This window comes from Armigeres subalbatus, chromosome 2, assembly GCF_024139115.2.
Source record: "Armigeres subalbatus isolate Guangzhou_Male chromosome 2, GZ_Asu_2, whole genome shotgun sequence".
Taxonomy (NCBI): domain Eukaryota; kingdom Metazoa; phylum Arthropoda; class Insecta; order Diptera; family Culicidae; genus Armigeres; species Armigeres subalbatus.
This window is the reverse complement of record NC_085140.1, coordinates 299,273,004-299,297,158: the sequence shown is the minus strand read 5'-3', so window position 1 is coordinate 299,297,158 and position 24,155 is coordinate 299,273,004. Positions and strand designations below refer to the sequence as shown.

Here is a 24,155-nt window from a genome sequence, read left to right as displayed (position 1 = left end):
ATTGGGCATAATGGCCATAATGCGACAACTGGTGCAAAGAAGGATAAAAATCAGGCAAAATAAATTTAAAAAAATGTTTTGTTCATTTTGGAGGAGATTGAAGGTGTTATCGTGTCATATGAATATGGTTCACTTCTTCTTCTTCTTCTTATTGGCATTACATCCCCACACTGGGACAGAGCCGTCTCTGTCCCAGTGTGGGGATGCAATTCCAATAAGAAGAAGAAGAAGTGAACCATATTCATATGACACGATAACACCTTCAATCTCCTCTAAAATGAAAAAAACATTTTTTTTAAATTTAATTTTTAAATTTCAAATGATTTCTACTTTAACCTAATATACAGAACGAACATGATTCATATTGGTCATTGTATTACACCGAGAAAGAATAGCTAGAATTTGAAATCTGCTTCAAAATCAAAAGGTGCAGATTCTTTGAGGTATTTCTAAACCTTGTGCAATTCTCTCGAAAGATTTAAAAATCCTACCCAACAAAGCTTGAAGAACTCTATGACAATCAGGGACAGACAGATATGCGGTTTTTCGGACAAATTGGACAATATTGGCTTCTCATGGAGTCCCAACTTCTGCAATGACTTAGTAGGCACAAGCAAACGAAGAAACGAGATATTTTGGACTAAAACGTACTAATAAACCACATTTTTTGCCACTACATTTAAGGGAACCACTGTCGAAGGCCCTAGGCAATATTCGGCGGCCCTAGCAATATTCCGGAGATCCATAACCGCCATACGATCAGTCTGTATAACGGAATATCGTGAAGACGGCAGAAACATCCATAATCATTGCGTTACTTGGATATAACGTGTTTGGATACTAAAGTATTGTTGACTAGCGGATTTAAACTGGGGCACGTGACCTTCCAAATTGAATATTTTCTTGAATTTTGAATATACCTACGCAAAAATTGTATTACACCGAGAAAGAAAAAAAAACAATTTCCGCGGACATTATTTATTTCTGGAGGACTTTCAAAAGAATTTCTTAAGGCTTTTTCATTACAACTTCTGGAGAAATCATCATTTTTTACAGAAATTTAAATACGAATTTATTCGGGAATTCCATTGAGAATACTGTCGGGAACAACTCTAGAAAATTACTTCAGGAGTTATTTAAAAAAATTAAGAAGAATTTCATCGGATCTTCTTCTTCTTCTTATTGGCATTGCATCCCCACACTGGGACAGAGCCGCCTCGCAGCTTAGTGTTCACTAAGCACTTCCACAGATATTGCGAGGTTTCTAAGCCAAGTTTACCATTTTTGCATTCGTATATCATGAGGCTAACACGATGATACTTTTATGCCCAGAGAAGTCGTGACAATTTCCAATCCGAAAATTGCCTACAGCAGCACCGGGAATCGAACCCAGCCACCCTCAGCATAGTCTTGCTTTGTAGCGGCGCGTCTTACCGCACGACTAAGGGGGACCCCTTCATCGGATATTTCTTCAGATTTCTTCGGAAAATTCTCTGGAAATTTTTCGGAAGCCTTTGCAGGAATTGCTTCGAAAGTTCCCTTTTATAAACCATGCTCAATTTTTAAAATAACTGCAGGAGTTCTCTAGAAATGTTATGAATTTTAAGAATAAAATAGTTTCCGATGAGATTCTGAAGTATTTCCAAAGATATTTTTATTAAAAATTCTAAAGGAATTTCTATTTCTCGAAAGAGTTCAAAAAGGAATTTTTCGAATACATTGCTATAGAAATTTTCAAAGGAGCTCCTAAAAAATCGAAAGAATTTCCAAAGGAATTTTTGAAGTAGTCCCTGAATGAATTTTCAAAGGAATAATACTGAATAAATATGTTGGTAAACAAGGTGATTTCCAAAGGAACTCCTGATGGAATTCCCAAAGGAATCCCTGAAGAAATGTTGGAGAAATGTAACGAAAGAATTCTTGGAGAAATCTAAGAAAGTCGGAAATTTCTTCCAGAGTTTCATCGCAAATTCATTCAGGAATTCCTCCTTCAATTATTTTAATGATTCGTTCGGAAATTTCTAAGAATCATTTTAAGGAACCGCGAATATCGCGACTGGATGAGATAATCCGCGACAAATCCGCAAGATTTGCGAAAAACACAAGAATCGCAAAATCTGCATGTGTTGTAACAGCTCTCCATTAGCTAAAAAAGAATTATCCTTGTTATTTATATTGGTCTGGGAAATAGACTAATATAAAACATAGAACATACAATAATCATACTGACCACTTTTCCCTTATATGTTGATTATCCAAAATATTCGATTCATTATAATTTGAACTGACCATCTACATAAACAATTGTAAATATTTAAATTATTACATTCTTTGAATCAATACATTTAGACTAAACAGTTTTCCAACAACAACACAAAACCCGGTTCTAATTGTATCCATTCCTACATACTGTGCATTCTAGTTCTCTTGTAAATTCACCACTGTCGGTGTCCACGTGGCGTGTCTCGTTAACCTGTTTCTGTTATGTTTTGCCACAATTTAGGAGGGCCCATAGCATACTGTCATTGTCTGATTCTAGTTGTGATGGTAGTGGACACTATTTAGGTGCACATTATGAAATATTGTCAGGCTATTGGTTCATGATACCAGAGCTTCTCAGTAACTAGCGTAGAGTTATGTGAGTAAATATAAAGAAACCAGTCTACTTTTTATCTTCATGCTTTCATATTTATCTCACTCTGAAAAAAGAGAGCAAAGCACATAGTAGGTACAATAAAAAATATGAAACGAGCTAATTTACTTTTCATTCCATTGGTTTTAATAATATGAATATCAGAACTTTCAGATCTTCGTCTTCTACTTATATGGCTTTTCGTTCCAACTGGAGCCTCCTTTTCAACTTTCTATTAGCATTCCCTCAGTTAATAATTTAAAGTTTTCTATGCCCGGCATTGGAAGTTTGTGGTAAGCACAATGGATGCAGGTGCCGAGGGAGCATAGAATATTTCCCACCTGAAAACATCCTAGACCGGACCGAGGATCGAACCCTCCACCTCCGTGTTGGCAATCTTACGCCTTTGTTCACAAGGTTAACTGGAGACCCTAGTAATAAAGTAGATATTCAACAAGCTTAGCAGTCGTTTCTAGTGTGAATCTGTCTCATTCAGTTGCAATTACTTGTCGTAATTCGTGGATGCTTGTTGGATGTTGTTCCTGAACCCTAGTTTTCAAAATAGACCACATATGTCTATTGGGTTAAGGTCAGGTATTTTTTTTGTCTTCCTAAGCAATGCAATTAGACAAGAGGTCTTAGATCTGACACTGTGCAACAGTGCGATTTATGAAAGAATTGCAAACTGGCATGTCTCCAAGGAAACATCATTGTCAGATCATAGAAATATTGTGTTTGAATGGAGTTGGGGAAAACGATCATCAACTTCATTTAGAAACGCTAGAAAAACGAACTGGGAACAATATGAGCAATATTTAAATTCAGACCTATTTACAAAAGGTGGAAAGATTGATTTAGTTCAAGAACTGGAATATTTTTCCCAAAAGGTAAATGATAAGATTTTAAATGCTTTCTACAACAGTTGTCCTACGAAACTGTCGTCCTCTAACAGGGACGTTCCGTGGTGGAACTCAAAATTTTAGAAACTGCGGAAGACTTCTCGTAAACTTTTTAATAAAGCAAAAAGAACCTTGAATTGGACTCCGTATAGGAGTGCACTTACTGAGTACAATAACGAAATAAGAAAGTCCAAAAGAAGATCGTGGGTTCAAACGTGTGAAAATATTAGCAATACTCCAGAAGTCGCGAGACTTCAGAGGGCACTTGCAAAAGATCATACTAATGAACTAGGGAATCTGAAAAAAAAGGATGGATTTTCCACACAAACTTCTGGTGAAACATTAAAGTTGATTATGGAAATCCATTTTCCTGGATCGATTATGTGTGTAGACCCAACAACAAGTGGTTCGTTTGAAAGTCAAAGATGTTCAGCAAGAACAACTAAAATGTCTGATGATGCGAAAAATGTTGCACAAGCCTTGGCTGACGATATCTTTACGAAAGTCAGGGTAGAGAATGCAGTGAGATCTTTTGAGCCTTATAAATCTGCCGGACCGGACGGAATAATTCCAGCAATGCTTCAAAACGGAGAATCAGTGCTGATTCCGCCGTTAATTGAGATTTTCAAGGCAAGTCTAAGACTCAATTATATTCCATCTTCGAGGAGGAAAGTAAAAGTTATTTTCATACCAAAAGTAGGAAAGCGAGATAAGACGCATCCTAAATCATTCAGGCCCATTAGTCTTTCATCAGTTCTGTTGAAAACTATGGAAAAGGTGTTGAGTGATTATATCAACTCAAATTACATGATTAAACATCCACTGTCTAAGTTCCAGTTTGCTTACCAGTCCGGTAAGTTTGCTGACGATATTGTCATCATAGTGAGGGGGAAATTCGACAATATTATTTCTGAAAGAATGCAATGGGCTCTAAATTTTACCCAATCGTGGTGTATTCAGGAAGGCCTTAGCATTAATCCGTCAAAAATTGTAATTGTACCATTCACTAGGAAAAGGAAACTTGATCTTAAAGCTCTAAAGCTTGGAGGACTAGAAATTCAGCTTAGTGAACAGGTCAAATACCTGGGAGTCATTCTGGATTCTAAACTAAACTGGAATGCTCATATTGAGTGTGCGATCGGAAAGGCAACTAGTGCCTTCTGGATATGCTCTAAAACATTTGGAAGAAAATGGGGCTTAAGACCAAAAATGATAAAGTGGATTTATACTTCCATTATTCGTCCAAAACTGACATATGCTGCTCTTGTATGGTGGCCAAAAACAAAAGAGGCTACTGCACAGAAGAAGCTGACAAAACTGCAAAGGATAGTGTCCATTGCTATAACGGGAGCGATGCGTAGCACTCCTTCAAAATCGTTAGATGCAATTCTAAATCTGCTACCATTGTATGAATTCGTGCAGTTAGAAGCGGAAAAGAATATGCAAAAACTTAAACGATTGAAGTTATTCAAGTCAGGCGATTTAGTGGGCCACTTGAGTATCTCACAAAATTTTCAATACGGGCCAGTGATGAATATGAGTGGAGACTGGATGAAACCTGTGGAGAACTATGACATTCCTTATTACATACGTGAGCCATCACGTATGGACTGGGAAGTCGGAGGTCCCACTGTTCGGGACGGTTCCATAAAATTCTACACAGATGGCTCAAAAATAGGAACAAAAACGGGAGCAGGAATCTTCGGCCCTGGGATATCGATCTCAGTGGCAATGGGAAACTATCCAACGGTGTTCCAAGCGGAAATTTTTGCTATAATGAAATGTGCTAATATCTGTGTAGAGAGAAAATATAGATATGCAAATATTTGTATCTTCACAGATAATCAAGCGGCACTCAAAGTATTGAGTAGCTTTAAATGTACATCAAAACTTGTCTGGGACTGCATTCTTTCATTGCGAAAAGTGTGCCTCCGTGAACTGCGTGAACTCCGTAAATCTGTACTGGGTTCCAGGACACTGTGGCATTGAGGGTAATGAAAAGGCAGACGAACTTGCAAAACGAGGTTCAAACACACAGTTTATTGGCCCAGAACCTTTCTGCGGTATATCATACTGTACTATAAAAATGGAATTGAAATCCTGGGAAGCCCAAAGGTTGATGACCAACTGGTTGGTTGCCGAAAAGTGTGCTCAATCAAAGAAATTATAATTCAAAATGTTTTAGTGACCGAACTGCTCTTGGTGCTCAGCAAGAGAGCTCTTTGCACCTTCACTGGCCTAATAACCGGACACTGCCCGAGCAGATATCACTTGAAAAATATTGGCCAGATTCAGAATGATATCTGTCGTTTCTGTAACATGGAACGTGAAACCTCGGAACATCTGCTTTGCAGTTGCGATGCATTGTACAAGGGTAGATCTAAATTTCTAAATAGTGGCTTTATGCAACCAGGAGATATTTGGACTGCAAATCCTGGAAAGGTAGTGGGTTTTATTAACTCAATCATACCGGACTGGGAAAAGACGCGTCTTAGGTTGTTTACTTGACAAATGGTGATCAACCTACAAGATGCGAATACATAGTTAAGAGTAATCAGGAGTATACCACAAAAGTTCAACTCAATGGACGCAGTGGTTCTACGCCCCAACAAAAAAAAAAGGACCGCGAATATCGCGACTGGATGAGATAATCCGCGACAAATCCGCAAGATTTGCGAAAAACGCAAGAGTCGCAAAATCTGTGTGTGTTGTACCAGCCCTCCATTAGCTAAAAAAGAATTATCCTTTTTATTAATATTGGTCTGGGAAATAGACTAACATAAAACATAGAACTTACAATAATCACACTGACCACTTTTTCCTTATATGTTGATTATCTTGAATATTCGATTCATTATAATTTGAATCTACATAAACATTTCACGGTAAAAAATAAGAATTGTTTCGAACCACTATGTATGTCTTGTAAATATTTAAATTATTACATTCTTTGAATCAATACATACAGACCAATCAGTTTTCCAACAACAACACAAAACCCGGTACTAATTGTATCCATTCCTACATACTGTGCATTCGAGTTCTCTTGTAAATTCACCACTGTCGGTGTCCACGTGGCGTGTCTCGTTGACCTGTTTCTGTTATGTTTTGCCACAATTTAGGAGGGCCCATAGCATACTGTCATTGTCTGATTCTAGTTGTGATGGTAGTGGACACTATTTAGGTGCACATTATGAAATATTGTCAGGCTATTGGCTCATGATACCAGAGCTTCTCAGTAACTAGCGTAGAGTTATGTGAGTAAATATAAAGAAACCAGTCTACTTTTTATCTTCATGCTTTCATATTTATCTCACTCTGAAAAAAAGAGAGCAAAGCACATAGTAGGTACAATAAAAAATATGAAACGAGCTAATTTACTTTTCATTCTATTGGTTTTAATAATATAAATATCAGAACTTTCAGATCTTCGTCTTCTATTTATATGGCTCTTCGTTCCAACTGGAGCCTTTTTTCAACTTTCTATTAGCATTCCCTCAGTTAATAATTTAAAGTTTTCTATGCCCGGCATTGCAAGTTTGTGGCAAGTACAATGGATGCAGGTGCCGAGGGAGCATAGAATATTTCCCAGCTGAAAACATCCTAAACCGGACCGAGAATCGAACCCTCCACCTCCGTGTTGGCAATCTTACGCCTTTGTTCACAAGGCTAACTGGAGACCCTAGTAATAAAGTAGATATTCAACAAGCTTAGCAGTCGTTTCTAGAGTGAATCTGTCCCATTCAGTTGCAATTACTTGTCGTAATTCGTGGATGCTTGTTGGATGTTGTTCCTGAACCCTAATTTTCAAAATAGACCACATATGTCTATTGGGTTAAGGTCAGGTGATTGTGCTGTACCATTGCGATATCAGTTTCGACGTATGCTTTGAATGCTCATCTTGATTCAACCCGTTTCCCGTTTTCGGACGGTTGCAGGAAGTTTTTGCCTCAATATGTTCAGCCCTCCTTAGCCGTGCGGTAAGACGCGCGACTACAAAGCAAGACCATGCTGAGGGTGGCTGGGTTCGATTCCCGGTGCCGGTCCACAGTGTTTTATTTCGTCATTTGCACGATCGAAATACAAAAACTCGAAAAGTGTTGATTTTGGATATAGGGTTTGTTCACAGAAGTTTCAAGATATTTAGGAGCGCATCTTTCCATAAAAACAGTTTGATGATTAATCCCCCTAAAAGTTAGTTGAGAAAATTATTTTTCCACCAGAATGAGATAGGCACGTAGTGTCTTCCGCAAAGTTGTAGCAAATGTTAATACGAGCAACTTTGCTGAACATCCCGAGTTTCTATCTCTTATATACAACAAACTTAAGACGTTTTATGTAAAAACCCCATAAAAATCTAATTTTTCATTCTAACTTTTTCCAATGATTTTTCTCATTTTTCTATATTTTTGATAACAAACTTAACATGATTCATGTGGAAATCCCCTTAAAATCATTCTCTTAACTTAAACTAACTCTAATGATTTTTCACATTTGCCGTCTCTTCTACAAAGTTGTCAAACCAGCAAAATAACATGTTTTTGCTGAACATGGTAACTTTCTATCTCTTATAAAACAAAAGTTATTCAAATATTATGATTTTTCATAGGTTTACAAGTTTTTAACACAGCATTCGAGAAGACTCTTGTCGACAAAAGTTTTCAATGTCAGTAGAAAAATGAAATAAGCGATTTTCAGCATATTGTGCAGAAATTTGCGACTTTCTGCAATTAAGGGAGTAATCACAAGTGGAAATACCTCTAAGAATTTGTATAATTTAAAGATAACTTTTGTTGTATGTGAGATGGAATGTTAAAATGTTCAGCAAAAGCATGTAATTTTGCTTGTTTAACAACTTTGTAGAAGAGACGGAAAATGAGAAAAATCATTGGAAAGAGTTAGAATGAAAAATTAGATTTTTATGGGGTTTTTACATAAAACGTCTTAAGTTTGTTATATATAAGAGATAGAAACTCGGGATGTTCAGCAAAGTTGCTCGTTATTCTGCATATAGTTAAAGTCTCACCTTGATATTAAGGTTACAAGTTTTCTGGATCCGAAGCATTCCACCGATAAATAAAGTAATTCCATTTCAATCTGTTCAACGAATTCTTCAAAATCACGGATACGTATTTATAATTACATTGTCAGGTTGATCCCTATTCAAATTTCTAATCCGATCCTGCGGTCACCATTTGATTACTATCAAATTGGCTTCTCGTTAACCAAGATGAACCTCTGCCATAAAACCTAACCCCCAGTTAGGTTTTATGGCAGAGGTTCGTCTTGATTAACGAGATGCCAAATTGATAGTAATGAAAAGGTGATATATTCTAATTGGAACGAGCTTTTTCGCTCATTTCTAAATTCTAACAGATATCTGCTAGAACTAATCAAGTTGTAGATGTAGATATAGCGATAGAAGATGGAAACGGTATGAAAACCCATTTCCAGTTCTACATTGCTAGGACATGAGAAATATATAAAGATAAAGACACAAATTAGGAGGAACGGAATGGGCTTGGGATTGAACCCACGATCTCTTGCGTATGAGGAAAAAGCGGTAGCCATATGACCACCAAACCCGTTTTTGGAAATATTTTTCCACACATTAAAAACCAATGCAAAAAGTGCTTGGTAAGTTAAATTTTGCAATGAAGATTTTGTATTGACCAACGATTTATTACAAAGTGTGAAAAGTTGTCGCTGGCGACAACTTGCCTGGAAAAAAATTAAACGAAAATAATAATCGTTATCATTTGAAAATAATTCTACACAACACTGAATAAGATTGTGTTCGATATTTTTCACGTGTTCGTCGCAAAACATTAAAGTTGAACAACCGAAATTTCCCAAAAACGTTTACTTCTGCACTCGATTATCTTTTTATTATGTAAATTGCCTTAGTAGTTATGTTCATGATATGCTCAATTATTGTTCTTTGAAGAGAAACCAAGTACAGAGACCTCCAGCACGTTACTGAGTTCATCGGAAAGCACTTTGTCGCATACTGGAAATCTGGATATCGTGCAACTGGATGATAAATGAGATGTTCACAAGTTTTGTATCTTTTTGTGGCAATCGAACCGAATATGAAAAATGGTTTGTGTCTAACATTCTCGCCTATTGTAAAAGGTGAAAAATGACATATGTTACAAACTAGACGAACGACCTGTCAATCATTTAGTTGATTTAGCGTCGCACTCTAGATCGATCTCAGTGCGAGTTTGAAAGTTTTTTTTTCAGAGCTCGTAAAAACTAGCAACCCTATAACCAGAGACCGGCGGAGTGAAAAACTGTCGAAATGGCAACGTATGAAAATGCATGAAATCGTGAAAATAATTCTGGCAGCACTTGAACTTTTTGCTTGCTTCTTATGGAAGCAAAAAGTAAACAAGTCGAGTTGGAACCGCTTTTGACGGTTCGATTGGAAACAAGATGGCGTCTTCGCCGATCCCTTATTCTAGTATTTCTAGTAAAAACGTAGTGTTTTCACATTTGTTCAACTTTCCCAGCGAAATGTTCTTTTATATATACAAAACACAACTTAACCATAGCGAATCGATTAATGAGGAAACCCTGCTAAGCGGTCTATCCGTTCATGAGTTATGTTGCTCATTTTTAGGAAATGTAAACTCATTTTTATATACATACTAGGCGAACCTGCCCGATCGCGCTCGGGTTTTATTTTTAACTAGCAGACCCGACGAACTTCGTTTCGCCTAAAATTGATTTATTCTCTGATTAGTTCTCAAGTTATTCAGAAATGTATGCTTCATTTGTATGGGAGCCCACCTTTACAAAGGGGGGAGGGGTCTCCAACCATCTTAAGAACCTTCCCCGGTCCCAAAAACCTCTGCATACAAATTTTCACGCAAATCGGTTCAGTAGTTTCCGAGTCTATAAGGGTCAGACAGACAGAAATTCATTTTTATGTATATAGATCTGTCAATCATTTAGTTGATTGCAGCGTCACACTCTAGATCTATTTCAGTTCGAGTTTAGAGAACTCATAAAACCGTTGCATTTTGACAATTTTCCCCGTCAAATTGATCAACTTTTAGTATGTACAAACACATCTGCTCCCAAGGTGAGAAAATCTAGCAAATCGGTCCATTCGTTCGTAACTTATATTGCCTAAAAGAAAAGGCAAACTCTGTGTTATAAGTAGAGAAAAAAAAGAAGAAGAAAAGAAAAGATCAGCAAAACATACGCTGCGTTGCGCGGGTTCGGAACGTTTGCTTTTTATTTGTTATTTTTTTTTACAGCGCCGCACTCTACACACCAAAAAATTATGAATATTACAGGTGATGTATGTGAATAAAATGACACAAAACCACATGACATAAACTGAATCGCATATTTTTCAATGTTAGATGATTTAAAATTACATGTCATGGAACCCAAACACAGCACCCGATGCGACGCACTTAACGCTCTAGCAGTCGATGACTTGATGCAGTGAAATACTTGTTCAGTGCAAATCGTGGAATGCTTTACACTCAGCGAACTGGACTATCGAAATTCATAACTATCGCCTTATGAATCTTCTACTGATTATTCCACCAACAGTGGTTCTTATACGCAGTTACCTTACCGAGTAATCAAGCGTCGATGGGCGTGTGGTCTACATACCGGCCTCCCAACCCCGACGTCTATGGTTCGAACCCAGTCTCCCGCACTACACTTTTTTTTTAAATGAAAATCATCATTCATAAGGCAACATATTGAAATTCATACCATACCATTCCTTGTGGCAAATTTTCATAAGGCGTTTGATTGAAAACCATACGTCTATTTTCCTCAGTGTACTTCGATCACCCCTCTTTCAAGAGACGAAGATAGCTGAGGGGTAACGTGTAAGATAGATAACGTGTAAGACGTGTAACGTGTAAGATAGCTGAGGGGTAACGTGTTGGGCTCTCACTCAGCGGGCTTTCTCGTTCTAATCTTTAAATTTTTTTTTGTCAATAAAGTTGTGATGTAAAATTAAAATATCATCTAATTTTCCGTCAAAAGTGACGCTCGTATATGTCGTTGTCGCAGCACCTAAAATTACATGATTATTTTTAGGTGTGTAGATTGATTTATGTACGATCCTTCTAAATTTCTTTACAATTCATCAAATTGTTCGCAATTTCGTGGTGTTCGAACTATTCTGGGGAAACTGTCTGTCTGTTTTTATACACAAACACAGCTGATCCCAAGACAGATCGATTGGTGAGGAAATCTCCTTATTTCATTATTGCCAATATTTCAATTCCCAAAGAAAATTTTTGTGTCCGACCCCAGTGTACCATACTTAATTTTTGAGTCTATGTCGTATGAAACAATTGAAAGATTTTATTATGATTTTTTTTTTTTTTTTGTGGTTTAAAATTCAGTTTATTTTGTCAAACAGTGTTAGTATTTATAATGTTGTTGCAATTTCAAAAATCTAATATTAATTCAAACTCCAAAACGTTAACATCAATTATACCATTACATTTTATAATGAAGCAGATGTAATTATGAAGCATTTTCAGAATTTTTACTCGAGTTGTCTTCCGAATACCTGGCAGAGCAGGCCTCGCGAGGTCATCGAATGATAGTCGTCTCCATCCACCCATTACTTCCGCCAGCTTCTGCTGCAGGACCGTCCATGCCGGGCCGACACGAGCGCAGGAAGAGAATTTATGCTGAAGCGTTTCAAGATTGCCACAGTGTTGGCAGTTTTCGTCGGCTGCTAGTTGCATCACATACAGCAGTTTGCGGTGCTCAGTTTTTCCGTTCACGAAAAGGTAGAGTTGTGTTCGTTGTGCTGATGAGAGCTCTTTCATAGATATGTTGCGCCATGCGCGTGGCCAGTCAACTGCCGGACTGTTGCGTTCCACCTTTGGCAGCTCGGTTTGCAGTACTAGGTGCTGGTGGATTTGATCGGCGGAGGGTTTTGTAGGATTTGGCGGGAATGTGGGATAAGTTTGAAAGGATTTGTTTGATGTCGGGATTGTCCATTGGAGTTACTGGGCGAGGAGTTGCGTGGAAAATAAGGGATTTGTAGTGAGGAATGGAATCGATCTCTTTAATATGTCTATTTATTGCTAGACTCTTCGCTTTCAGCGCCGGAACTGCCAGGCCTAAGCCACCGTGCTCCTTCTTCCGGACAAGTTGCATTATGGGAACGCGGGCGACTATTCCTCTCCATAGAAATGTTCCCATCGACGACGTGATTTTGGCCGTATGAATGGCGAACGGTGGTAGCACCGAAGACAGGTACCACAATTTCGCCGTGCCAAACGTGTTCAGCATGATCACCTTCTGGTGCAATGTGAGTTTCCTTAACGATTGCAGCCACATTTGCTGCGCAAACTTTCCCACCATTGCGTTCCAATTAATTGTTGTCATCAATCGAATTGAGTTTGCGAAGGAAATACCCAAAATTTTGACTACATGAGTAGTCTGTAGCCACTGGGTTTCAAACATATTCCCTTCGCAAACCCCCACATTCACCGCAACAGTTTTGCGCAAATTCAGTTGCGCTCCGGCGGCAAGACCAAAACGACGAAAACTTCCCTCATCGCCTCGATCTGCCACGGTGACGTTACGATCACGCTGATGTCGTCGGCGTACGCAACAAGCAAATCTTCCCCACACACTTGTTCGAGCCGGCACACCAGTGGATGAAGGTAAAGGACGAAGAGGTGCATGGACAAAGGGTCGCCTTGCCGCACCGAACGAGAAATATCGAACGAACGAGAGAGGTGCCCATTCACAAGTAGCCGGGAAGTGGACCGGCTGGCAATCCGTGCGAGAAGAGCAATGAGTTCCTCGTTGAATCCGAGCGACCGCATGGTGTCGAAGAGAAACGAATGCCGAACCCGATCGAAGGCGTTCTCGAGATCAAAACTGATGAGCTTACCGGGGCGACGGTGGTGACGGAGGCTAGCTATCCGATCTTTCAGAGCAAGAGTGGCCTGGAAGATGTTGCGCTCTGCGTTTGAACATTTCTGTCCGGCGCTCAAAATACGGTGAGCTTGCATGACGCGTTCTAGCCGGGTTTTGATAATGCGAGAGAAGTTTGTAATCACTGTTTAGCAGCGATATCGGCCGGTACGCTCGGGCCGTATTTTCTCCACCTTCTTTTTTACCAGCACAATGATACCCTCCACAAAGGCATGCGGGAGATTGCCGGTGAGTGCTTCATTAAGAAGAAGGTTCAGTTCACGATGGATGACGTTGAACATACGAAGGTAGAACTCTCGTGGGATACCGTCAGCTCCGGGAGATCGTTTCGGTGCGCTCGCTCTAATAGCAGACAAAATTTCCGCTGTTGTGATCTCTTCCGTACATGCTTCATTCAGTGGATCGTCTGGTGGTATTATTCGCTCACAAACAAACCCATCCTCGTTGTTGTCTGCCGCTTCTTCCGTGTAGAGGCTCGAGAAAAAGGCGAACAGATTTGCTTCGATTTCATGGGGCTCATCAGCTACCTCGTTGTCAGCCGTTTGCAGCTGCGTAATGGTTGTTTTTTCCGTCGTCTTTCCCCCAGCTGGAAGATCGACATGGGCTCTCCCGCCAGGTGGGTTTCGTTTATACGCATAAACGTGTGGGAAAAATTCCGTTGCAGTGACAGCATTTCACCTTTCAAACGGTTTATGGTGGTCAACATTTCGGGATGTTGATAGTACCCATCGTACGCTAGCCTTAGTTGCGCATAGAGACGCTGGTGCGCATCGTGGAAATCCTCGAAAATGGAACGAGATTTCCACTTAAAGAACGTTTTGATTTTGGGCTTAGCGTACGACAGCCACCATTCCATCCACGACCCGTAGTTTCTGCGCTGCCGAGTCCAATATTGCCACTTATAATGGAACTCGGCAACGTTTTCTTCCGTCAGAAGATGCGGCCGCAGGGCCCAAAATCCGCGCCCGGGCTCATGTCCCAGTGGGGGAGACATAATCTTACCGTCAGCGCTTTATGGTCTGTGAAGCAGCAGACGTGCGTGTAGGCGGACTGCAGATTATTCCGCAGACCAGCGCTTACGTACATGCGATCTAATCGGGATTGTGCGTTCCGGTTGATGTACGTGAACCCGGGATCTCGCGGGCACAACTTTTCCCACACGTCATGCAGCTGCAATTGTTGGACGGCTGTTTTGAGGGACGGGCTTGTGTTCGGGCTGGACGAATCGCATGCGCGCAGTACGCAATTGAAATCGCCAGCGATGATGACGTTTGCGGTGCGGTGACGGAGGTAGTAGGCCAGCGTGCCATTGAAGAAATCTTCTCTGGCCGCTCGCTGCGCAGTGCCGGAGGGAGCGTAAACATTACAGATGGTCGTGTCGTGCAGTCTCAGCGCGATCAACCGGCTGTCCAAACTCTTCTCGACGTGAGAGACGTGGATGTGATCCTTCACTGCAACAGCTGTGCCTCTCCTCGTGTGGTCCACGTTCGCGAAAACGATAAAGCCAGGCAAGGAAAGCTGTTCGTTCTCGACTTCCTGCAGACACACGATATCGAGACTTTGGCTGCTGATGAAGGTTCGGAGTGCGTTCAGTTTTGTTTGGTTCGTGATGGTTCCGATATTTATCGACGCGAGATTGTAGGACGCGAGAGCCATTTATGGTTTGTAGTTCTCGTCCCGCTCGTCGTCTCCGTCGTCGCATCGTTGTTTCTTGCCGGGAGGACGCCCTCGGCTTCGGCTACTTCTTGTCGATGACGAAGAATCATCTGTTTCGTTGCCGGCAGTTCGGCTTTGCGACCGAAACGCGCTTACAGGCTTTCTGAATATATTTACTAATACCACTTCGGCTTGTGTGGTTGTTCGCAACGACGACGATGAAGAGCTGCGTGCCTGCTGTATTTGCAACAGTGGGCTGGGGGACACCGTTCGTGCGGTGCTTGCAGCTGGCTGACTTGTTGAGTGATTGTTTGAGCTAGACGGTTCGGTCTCACTCGTTGGCTTCGGTAGCTCGGAAAAGGCTTCCAGCGATGCTGGTCGAGGAGCGACAGAGCTCTTGCCGACCGTTTTAGCGATCGGGGTGTTGTTGCCGTTTGCCTTCTGCGGTGGTTGTCGTGGACCAACTTGCTTCGTCACGTTGGCGTAGCTCTTTTGGACCAGTAGTTTCTTGTTTTGCATACAAGAAATGCCAATGTGGGCCTGCTCTTTGCAGTGTTTGCAAGAGGAAATCTGCCCTTGAAGACGATATACGCCTGCTGGCCATCGATCGTGACCCACGAATCGATGTTGCGTTTTATGAGCATACGAGCCGACCATATGCCGAGCGGAATTCCACCGAACTCGAAACCATCACCCCACGTTAATTCCCGCAGCGAGATCACTTCTCCGAACGCACTGAGGAACTCAACTATCTTCTCTTCGGAAACGTTTTCCGGCAAATCATGCACTTTGACTTCTACACTTCCATCTTCTATGGTTATTCGAAGCTTGTGCTTCTTCCCGCAATGTCCACTTCGTGTTTTTCATCGTGATCATCCACGATTTTTGTGCGAGCGTCAGGTCCTTGACCTTGACGAACGCACATTGTTCACCGCGATGGCACTGGAGTCTCTCCACGTCTTCTTTCTTCAGTCCAAGCACTGTGCGGCAAAAGCCATGCACCTTCTCGAATGACGGCTTCACTGGGAAGCGCGAGTAATCGATTCGGAAAGTGTTTTCTCGCCTCATCGCGAATCACTAGAAGCGCGCGACGCGGCACGGACGGATGAAAAATAAACCACCGGATTTAAATCGCTTGAGTTTCGGAGAGCGCAATCGAAAACACGTCTGCTCGTCTCAGAAGTTGAGCGGTAACTGTTTTACATCAATCCAATACATTGAAGAACAACAAAGTTTATTTGAGAAAAAAAAAACAAAGAATGTTATATACTATCGAGCTAATACAGAAATAACGCAACTAATGAAATAAAATGTTTGGAAGTCTTGCCGCTGAATTTTATCGATTCTTTGACTGTAGCATGTTGTCTTTAATAGAGTACCATCACGAACAGTTCATCAGAATGACTTTCGAAAGATCCACTTAAATGATATCTACTATGACTATACATTCATCCCATAAAGAAAATCTATTCATTGATTTCAACAAAACCAATTCAAAAAAGACATTTCCCTTACAAGGACACTGGTTAGTCATCATATGTGTGTCTCTAATGATGAACACCAACTTGTTTGTATATCTGAAGCATACGCCCCAATTCCTGAACCCTTCGCCCCATGCTGTCCCACATATGTAGATATGATAAATAATGTCCTTTCACTTCGTTTCGTATTTCACAGAACTCAGTCGACAATCCACCTTAAACCGTTGCGACACGCACCTGCCGACAGGTGAACGTAAATCTGAGCGATAATTCAATTGTCACCCTGCTCTGTTAACCGGGCGTGAAAAAGTATCCTCTTTTCGCGAATTGTGCTCCGTCAACCAACGGGGAACAGAACATGATAGACGGTGCGTGTCGGGCCGCAGTGACTGTTTAGCTGGGAAAATCGCAAGCAAGCGTGATCGAACAACATCAATGGTGGTGCCGAAGGTAGCTCCTGCGCCTATTCAACCCACCAAGATGGCACCGCCGGGTCCGCCACGGGAACGGAGGAGGAAAACCCATGGCTTGTACTTCCATTCATCACCACCTAAAGGTAAGTGACAGGGTTTTATTGAATGAAATATTGGCGCCAACAATGGAATTTGAATATTTTTAACAACTCAACTCTCAAACTCTCAACTCAGTGAGATAGTGCATGCGGTTGTGATTGCTACATAAGATACAAGTTTAAGCAAAGGGTAGGCTTTCAATGGACAACAATGGACAGAAAAATATCAGTATAAATGGTCGGACTCTCCCAATCCATACCAAGTGCCAATGAAAAATCACCCAATTGTACGTACAAAACAGCATGTAATCAATAACAAACCTTATCGAGCATTTCTCAACTGAGTAATATCATCATTCTTTATTACTTAAGCGCATAATTAGATATACATATTGTTCTACGCTCTTTTTACGAGCAAAGTATCACAAGACAGTTAAAAAGCCGCTTCATGTGGTTTAGCACAATCCCGTCCAAATTATAGTCATTTTTATAATTTCAAGATCCGTATTGAATGGTGTTCCCCTGAATGCATTCATTCTTAGATTCCAGGAGACTTGTCCTTAAACCACGTTAAAAAGTATGAACTTCTAAACGACATTTTCGCACTTAAACTTAAATCAGGGTTCAAACTTCTCGCTCAATATCAGGCACAGATGCTCAGTCATTCAAATCTTTATCAAGAAATAGTTTTGTAAAAACCTGTTCCTAGGGAGGGCTAAGCCCAAAATTCAATCCATATTCAACTATAATCCAAATAAATCCAAATCCAATTCAAATCCAATCCAAATTCAACCCAAATCCAAACTTAATCCAATCCAAACCCGAGCTTAATCCAATCAAAATCTAATCCAAATCCAATCCAAATCCAATGCAAATCTAATCCGAATCCAATTGAAATCAAATCCAAATCCAATCCAAATTCAATCCGAATCCAATCAAAATCCAATCAAAATCCAATCCAAATCCAATCAAAATCCAATCAAAATCCAATCAAAATCCAATCCAAATCCAATCCAAATCCAATCCAAATCCAATCTAAATCCAATCCAAATCCAATCCAAATCCAATCTAAATCAATCCAAACCAATCCAAACCAATCCAAACCAATCCAAACCAATCCAAACCAATCCATATCCAATTCAAATCAATCCAAACCAATCCAAATCAATCCAAATCAATCCAAACCAATCCAAATCAATCCAAACCAATCCAAATCAATCCAAATCCAATCCAAATCAATCCAAATCAATCCAAATCAATCCAAACCAATCAATCCAAACCAATCCAAACCAATCCAAATCCAATCCAAACCAATCCAAATCTAATCCAAAACCAATCCAAATCCAATCCAAACCAATCCAAATCGAACCAATCCAATCCAAACCAATCCAAACCAATCCAAATCCAATCCAAACCAATCAAAATCAAATCCAAACCAATCCAAATCAATCCAAACCAATCCAAACCAATCCAAACCAATCCAAACCAATCCAAACCAATCCAAACCAATCCAAACCAATCCAAACCAATCCAAACCAATCCAAACCAATCCAAACCAATCCAAACCAATCCAAACCAATCCAAATCCAATCCAAATCAATCAAATCCAATCCAAACCAATCCAAACCAATCCAAATCCAATCCAAACCAATCCAAATCAATCCAAATCCAATCCAAACCAATCCAAATCAATCCAAACCAATCCAAAGCCAATCCAAACCAATCCAAATCCAATCCAAATCCAATCCAAATCCAATCCAAATCCAATCCAAATCCAATCCAAATCCAATCCAAATCCAATCCAAATCCAATCCAAATCCAATCCAAATCCAATCTAATTCCAATCCAAATCCAATCCAAATCCAATCCAAATCCAAATCCAATCCAAATCCAATCCAAATCCAAATCTAATGCAAATCCAATACGAAATTAATCATGGAAATATAATCTTAATCCAATCCAAGTCAATTCCAAATTCAATCCAAATTAACCCAGTCAACACACAATCGTATATGAGGCAGCAGAAGATGCGGAGGCGATAAACGTACATATTGTATAGGGAAGTACCTATATGGCTTCCACTTAAGCATCTTATGTGACATCATATACGATGTTGTATTGACTGGGAAATCCATTCTGAATATAATAAAATATTGCTGAGATATTGGCAAATACAATGATGAAATAATTCATTCTTATGATTTGTTCAAGGTTTTATCCACTTTGCAAAACAAAAATGCATATAGTACCAGGTCACAGGTAGGTCGCAAGCAATATGGGATTCTGTTAGGTGGGTCGCATGTCCAAAAAGTTTGCAAACCTCTACATTAGAGCAAGAGGGCCCTTCGAAATTTGGTGAACTAATCGGTGACAGTAATAGTGTCCAAAAATGGAAATAATCCCATCCACAATTTTCAAATACCTTTTTAAATAACAAATTTATAGACTTTTTCTTAGACCCTTGTTACCGGTTCCGGAAGAGAAACCGAAATAGCGGTCAAAATTAAGACAAATCCATTTAACATGTTCATTTGAGATAAACAATTCGTCCTGTGGACTTTGTAGTCGGTTTGTCATTAATTGGTCCTGTTACTAATAAAAATGTTCTGTTTCTCATGCCGTAATACTTGATTGCGGCGCCCTCTTAGGGCAAGCGCCCTTGGTGGGGGCCAACCTGGCCAACCACGCACTACGGCGCTGAATATTATATTCTGAGTCGCTCGTTCTTTGGCCGCCAATCGCCAGCACAGCGACCGCACGCGCATATTCCTCGACTGCACACAGCCAGCCGGGGGTAACCCCGGAGCGGTCGTCCCTTTACATACAGGTTCTCTGCTGAACATCACTCTTGCTGGTCGTTCTTCCGGCATACACACTACACATCCAGCCCACTGTAGTTTGCCTTGCTCTATCAGTAAGCCGCTGTCTACATTTTTGTACACTTGGTAAAACTCGTGATTCATGCGTCTGCGCCATTCAGCATTTTCCACTACGCCACCAAACGAACGCTTAAACACTCCGAGAATTCGATAGTCTGCATATTTTAACATCCATGGCCGTACAGGGTGACTGGACGAATCAACGATGTGTACAAAGCTAGTTTTGTCTGTGTCTGTAAGCGGCGAGACTTTAGATGGCTACGCAAACCGTAGAAAGTCCTACTTGCAGCCGCAACACGTATTTTCACCTCGCGGCCAGTGTTGGTAGAATCATACTCAAATCTCAATCATCGAGGCAGGAATTTATATTCAATTATTTCTATCAATATTTGGATGCATTTCAGTAGTTTTCGCAAAAAAAAACGTAAATTCTTCGGAATTTTAGCAAGAAATATTTGGATATCCAAAAATTGTAAAATTTCCACTAAAATTTCTCAAGTTTTTTCACGGAAAATTATTTTTTTGAAATTAGCTTTGTCAAGTTGGCTCATTATTACTATGTAGAGTAATCGCATCGCCTTGACTTCTAGCGGTATCCCAATGCGGTATTTTGGTTCTGATGAATCGTACTACCGTAGGCGTAGGGGAGAATGGGGAGACTTGATCCCCTTTTCTGATTTCCGATGTATCACTGTGATATCTACGCAATGAATATTTTTTCCTGGCAATCCTTCATCAAATCTGTCAAATCTACAGATTTATATTTTTAGAATTTTTTCGTCAATTTTTTGTATGGGTGACTAAAGGGGGATCAAGTGTCCCCATATTGGCAACAACACTGGGACAGAGCCGCCACGCAGCTTAGTGTTCATTAAGCTATTCCGCAGTTATTAATTGCGAGTTTTATAAGCGAGGTTACCATTTTTGCATTCATATATCATGAGGCTAACACGATGATACTTTTATGCCCAGGGAAGTCGAGACAATTTCCAATCCGAAAATTGCCTAGACCGGCACAGGGAATCGAACCCAGCCACCCTCAGCATGGTCTTGCTTTGTAGCCGCGCGTCTTACTGCACGGCTAAGGAGGGCCCCCATCAGTACAGATCATTAAGCATATTTATGGCTTTGTGCTGTGAAAAAAATGAAAGCATTTCGTCATTGTTATGAAAAGTTCTTCGAATTTTGCGTGACCAATTAAAAAAATCTTTGGGAAAGTGAAAACACACAAACTGCCCTGCAGAGTAAATAAGGCTGTCAATCCAAAAATTAACGCATCACATAAGGGTCATTTGTCTAGAGGATCTATACTAAAAAATACGCTAGAACAAAACTACTTTAGTTCTCGATAAAACAGGGGGTGTTTAGGTCTCTCCACTTTCCCCTATTGGGGCTTGTTCTCTAATCTTCAGAGGGTTCTTTAGCCCTCTGTTGAAGGACTGTAATCTCTTTTTAAGAATTGCCGGACAATGGCATAAAAGAGTGCTCTGTTGTTTAAATTGCTTTCCTTATCTTCCATTATACTAATCTTTTCAACATAGATTTAGGAAGTTGAAATGGAAACGCATGGTAGTTTAACGCCTCCATCAGTCTAATATGTAGCTCTGTGACCTTCAGAAAAAGTTTAACCGCCCTCGAACGATTTCGTTGCTGCACGTATGCCAATAACTCCATTGACGTGAACAAGTACGGTGTGTTATTTTAATAATGACGGTGTGGCTATAACATGAAATATGAACCACACTGTCACAGCTGAGAGTTTGACTGTGGAGAAAAAGTTGCTTCGTTGATTGATTGTTTATGCGTTTATCGTATTATGTGGCACGTATGGCGGGCAAGGAAATAGCGATCAAATCATGATGGTTTGGATAGTTTCGGGTTATGTGGTATGCATTAGTGAAGGTTGTTTTAACGGAAAAAAATGTGACACTCAGGGCCAATTTCTTCAGCCCCACATAACTATAATCGGTGTGAACAACCCAAGTTCAGTGCTTAAGCGGATGCGAAGAAATTGTTCCCTAATTGCATAATGCTATAAATAATCTTACTGATTTGAATGCGATGCGGCTTATTTTTAGGATGTTTCTTTGTTTACGATTTATGTACTCAAACTATGTACTATGTAAAAAAATAGAGCAACGCATTTAAAGCTTGTGAATAAATGATTGCAACCACGTTGCCTCTTCAGTTTCATCAAAACTTTTGGTTCAAACTCAAACGCAACTCTTTTCTTGATTAAATGGACTAATATTAAACTTGTCTTATGGTTATGACAATGTAGAATTTGCTGACAAAATAGTATCATATGACATTAATTACTATTTGTAATCTTAGAATTCTTAGAGTCTTGAGGAATTTCTGGATTTATCCCCGTAGTACAATTACTATTTGTAAACGACGTATGAACCCAAAATAGTCTGCTTTGTAGGCGCTAACAAATCGTAATAATCCAAGAAATTAGTTTAAGATTAATTGATTATTGTTATGCTTTTCTCTGTGTGTAAGATATGTTTTTAGAAAAAAAAACACTAAAAGAGGTGTATTAATAATAAAGAACACTAACACTAACATTAGCTTCTGCATTCATCCCACACACAAAATAAAGCGGATTGAGCTATTTCTTATTTTTGTATGTTCTCAGCAATAAACATCAAACAATCAACAAAAAGAAACGCCGAAATTGGTGCTTTATACTTGTTTTTTTTTTCGAAATAGAATAATAAGTTTGTTATTGTTGGAAAACATTTTGCCAATTATACAAAAATAATCTCTTTTTAAACATATACCACATGTTCAGCTACTTCAAATGATTCACACCACTGACACTGCCTGGAGGATTACAACATCACAAGACAATAAAACTATCTTCACAGTGCTGTGACCCCATTAATTTGGCCGCATCAAGTCCGAGTCACGTCATGAAAAGTGTACATAGGATTCAATTTACTGTTGTCACGTACTAATGAAAGTCTGGTTAACGCATCGATGAGAACTAATAAATAAGATATTGAAACGCCATGCCATGGACGTTTTTTTTTCCATGTGCCGTGTCCTTTCCCATCATACTCACAGACTGAGCTATTGACCTGAGTCGCTGCGGCATATACTTGGTTGTCTGTTCAAGGTAATGGAATGAGTCTCTTAATTTAGGACAAACATTCCAATTACGTCCAGTTAAACATCTACTATAGTTCGTAGAATGTGTACTGTGATGGACGTTTTGAGGTTAGCCAAAGGGTAACCAACTTTGAGAATCAAGCTCGTGCGAGCCAGCATTATCGGGTGGAGACGCATGGTAGCATATTTGAATGCATTAACTCGCTGGAAAAAAATAACGAGGGAGCTTTCCAAATGAAGGTATCCCGACTAGAAGAGCATAACAGAAACTGAACACAATTTTAACATATTGTGATATTTATATCTTATTTTGATACAATTTTGTTCTCAGTAGCCATTATCTTTCAAATGTTGCAACAGGATTATATCATAATATGATTTGAAAAATGCCTAACATCGAATTGCCCAACAGTAGGCAATTAAAATAGATGTAGCAAAGTATTCCAGCCATAGATATCACAACGCTGATTTAATTTAAGAAGGTTGCCTTATTTGTAATGTTGTAATGTTGTAATGTTCGAATAAAAACAAAAATTTCTGATTGTTGATCACAATCTGGAGACCTATCACGACCTGTAAAAATTCCAACTGCACAGAAACAATATATTTTGCATCTGATTTTGTTATAAATTTCTATCAAGATATGTTATTTTTATGATAAAATTGTAACGAAATTTGATAGTTTTTTGTTTCCAGTAGTGTAGTTTTTGATAGAAATTTAGATATTTTAACAACATCCTGCACCATGTTTCAATCAAATTTTGTTATAAAAATTTAGTATAACATAATAACATAGGTTGATATAATTTTGATATGACCTTCTAGTCGGGATTCCCAAACCTACAAAACGCGACTGTCACTGGGCGACTGCGATTGTATGTCGCATTGACATGGCACCTTTTAAGCAGCGACCCAGCGATAAACAGTCGCGCAGTGTTTTTTTGGGGAACCTTGCTTCATTACTGATAGTGGGTGTTTTTTTGTACACAAAATCATACCTAATCTAAAACATAAAACAAATTTAATTGCAAAAAATGG

The 24,155-nt window shown here is 39.7% G+C and overlaps 3 protein-coding genes across 5 annotated transcripts in view; 1 reads left to right on the top strand and 2 right to left on the bottom strand.

The window, feature by feature from the left end:
• The window catches only part of LOC134209821 (uncharacterized), a 37,216-nt gene extending 25,042 nt beyond the window's left edge, over window positions 1–12,174 (bottom strand). The window contains exon 1 of the mRNA XM_062685848.1: window positions 12,144–12,174. Within this exon, the coding sequence (XP_062541832.1) occupies window positions 12,144–12,174 (31 nt within the window). The remainder of the gene's footprint in view (window positions 1–12,143) is intronic.
• The window catches only part of LOC134212475 (arginine kinase Lit v 2.0101), a 122,563-nt gene that overhangs the window by 20,168 nt on the left and 78,240 nt on the right, over window positions 1–24,155 (top strand). For all 3 annotated transcript variants that reach the window (XM_062690379.1, XM_062690378.1, XM_062690373.1), the window contains exon 2: window positions 16,807–17,166. In XM_062690379.1, coding sequence (XP_062546363.1) covers window positions 17,046–17,166 — 121 coding nt within the window. In that variant the 5' untranslated portion in view covers window positions 16,807–17,045. The remainder of the gene's footprint in view (window positions 1–16,806; window positions 17,167–24,155) is intronic.
• On the bottom strand, window positions 13,041–15,129 carry LOC134209820 (uncharacterized). The gene is made up of 4 exons (XM_062685847.1): window positions 14,476–15,129; window positions 14,152–14,350; window positions 13,625–14,059; window positions 13,041–13,558 (listed from the first exon to the last, which is right to left on the bottom strand). The coding sequence occupies exons 1-4, from the start codon at window positions 15,127–15,129 to the stop codon at window positions 13,041–13,043; spliced, it is 1,806 nt and encodes a 601-aa protein (XP_062541831.1).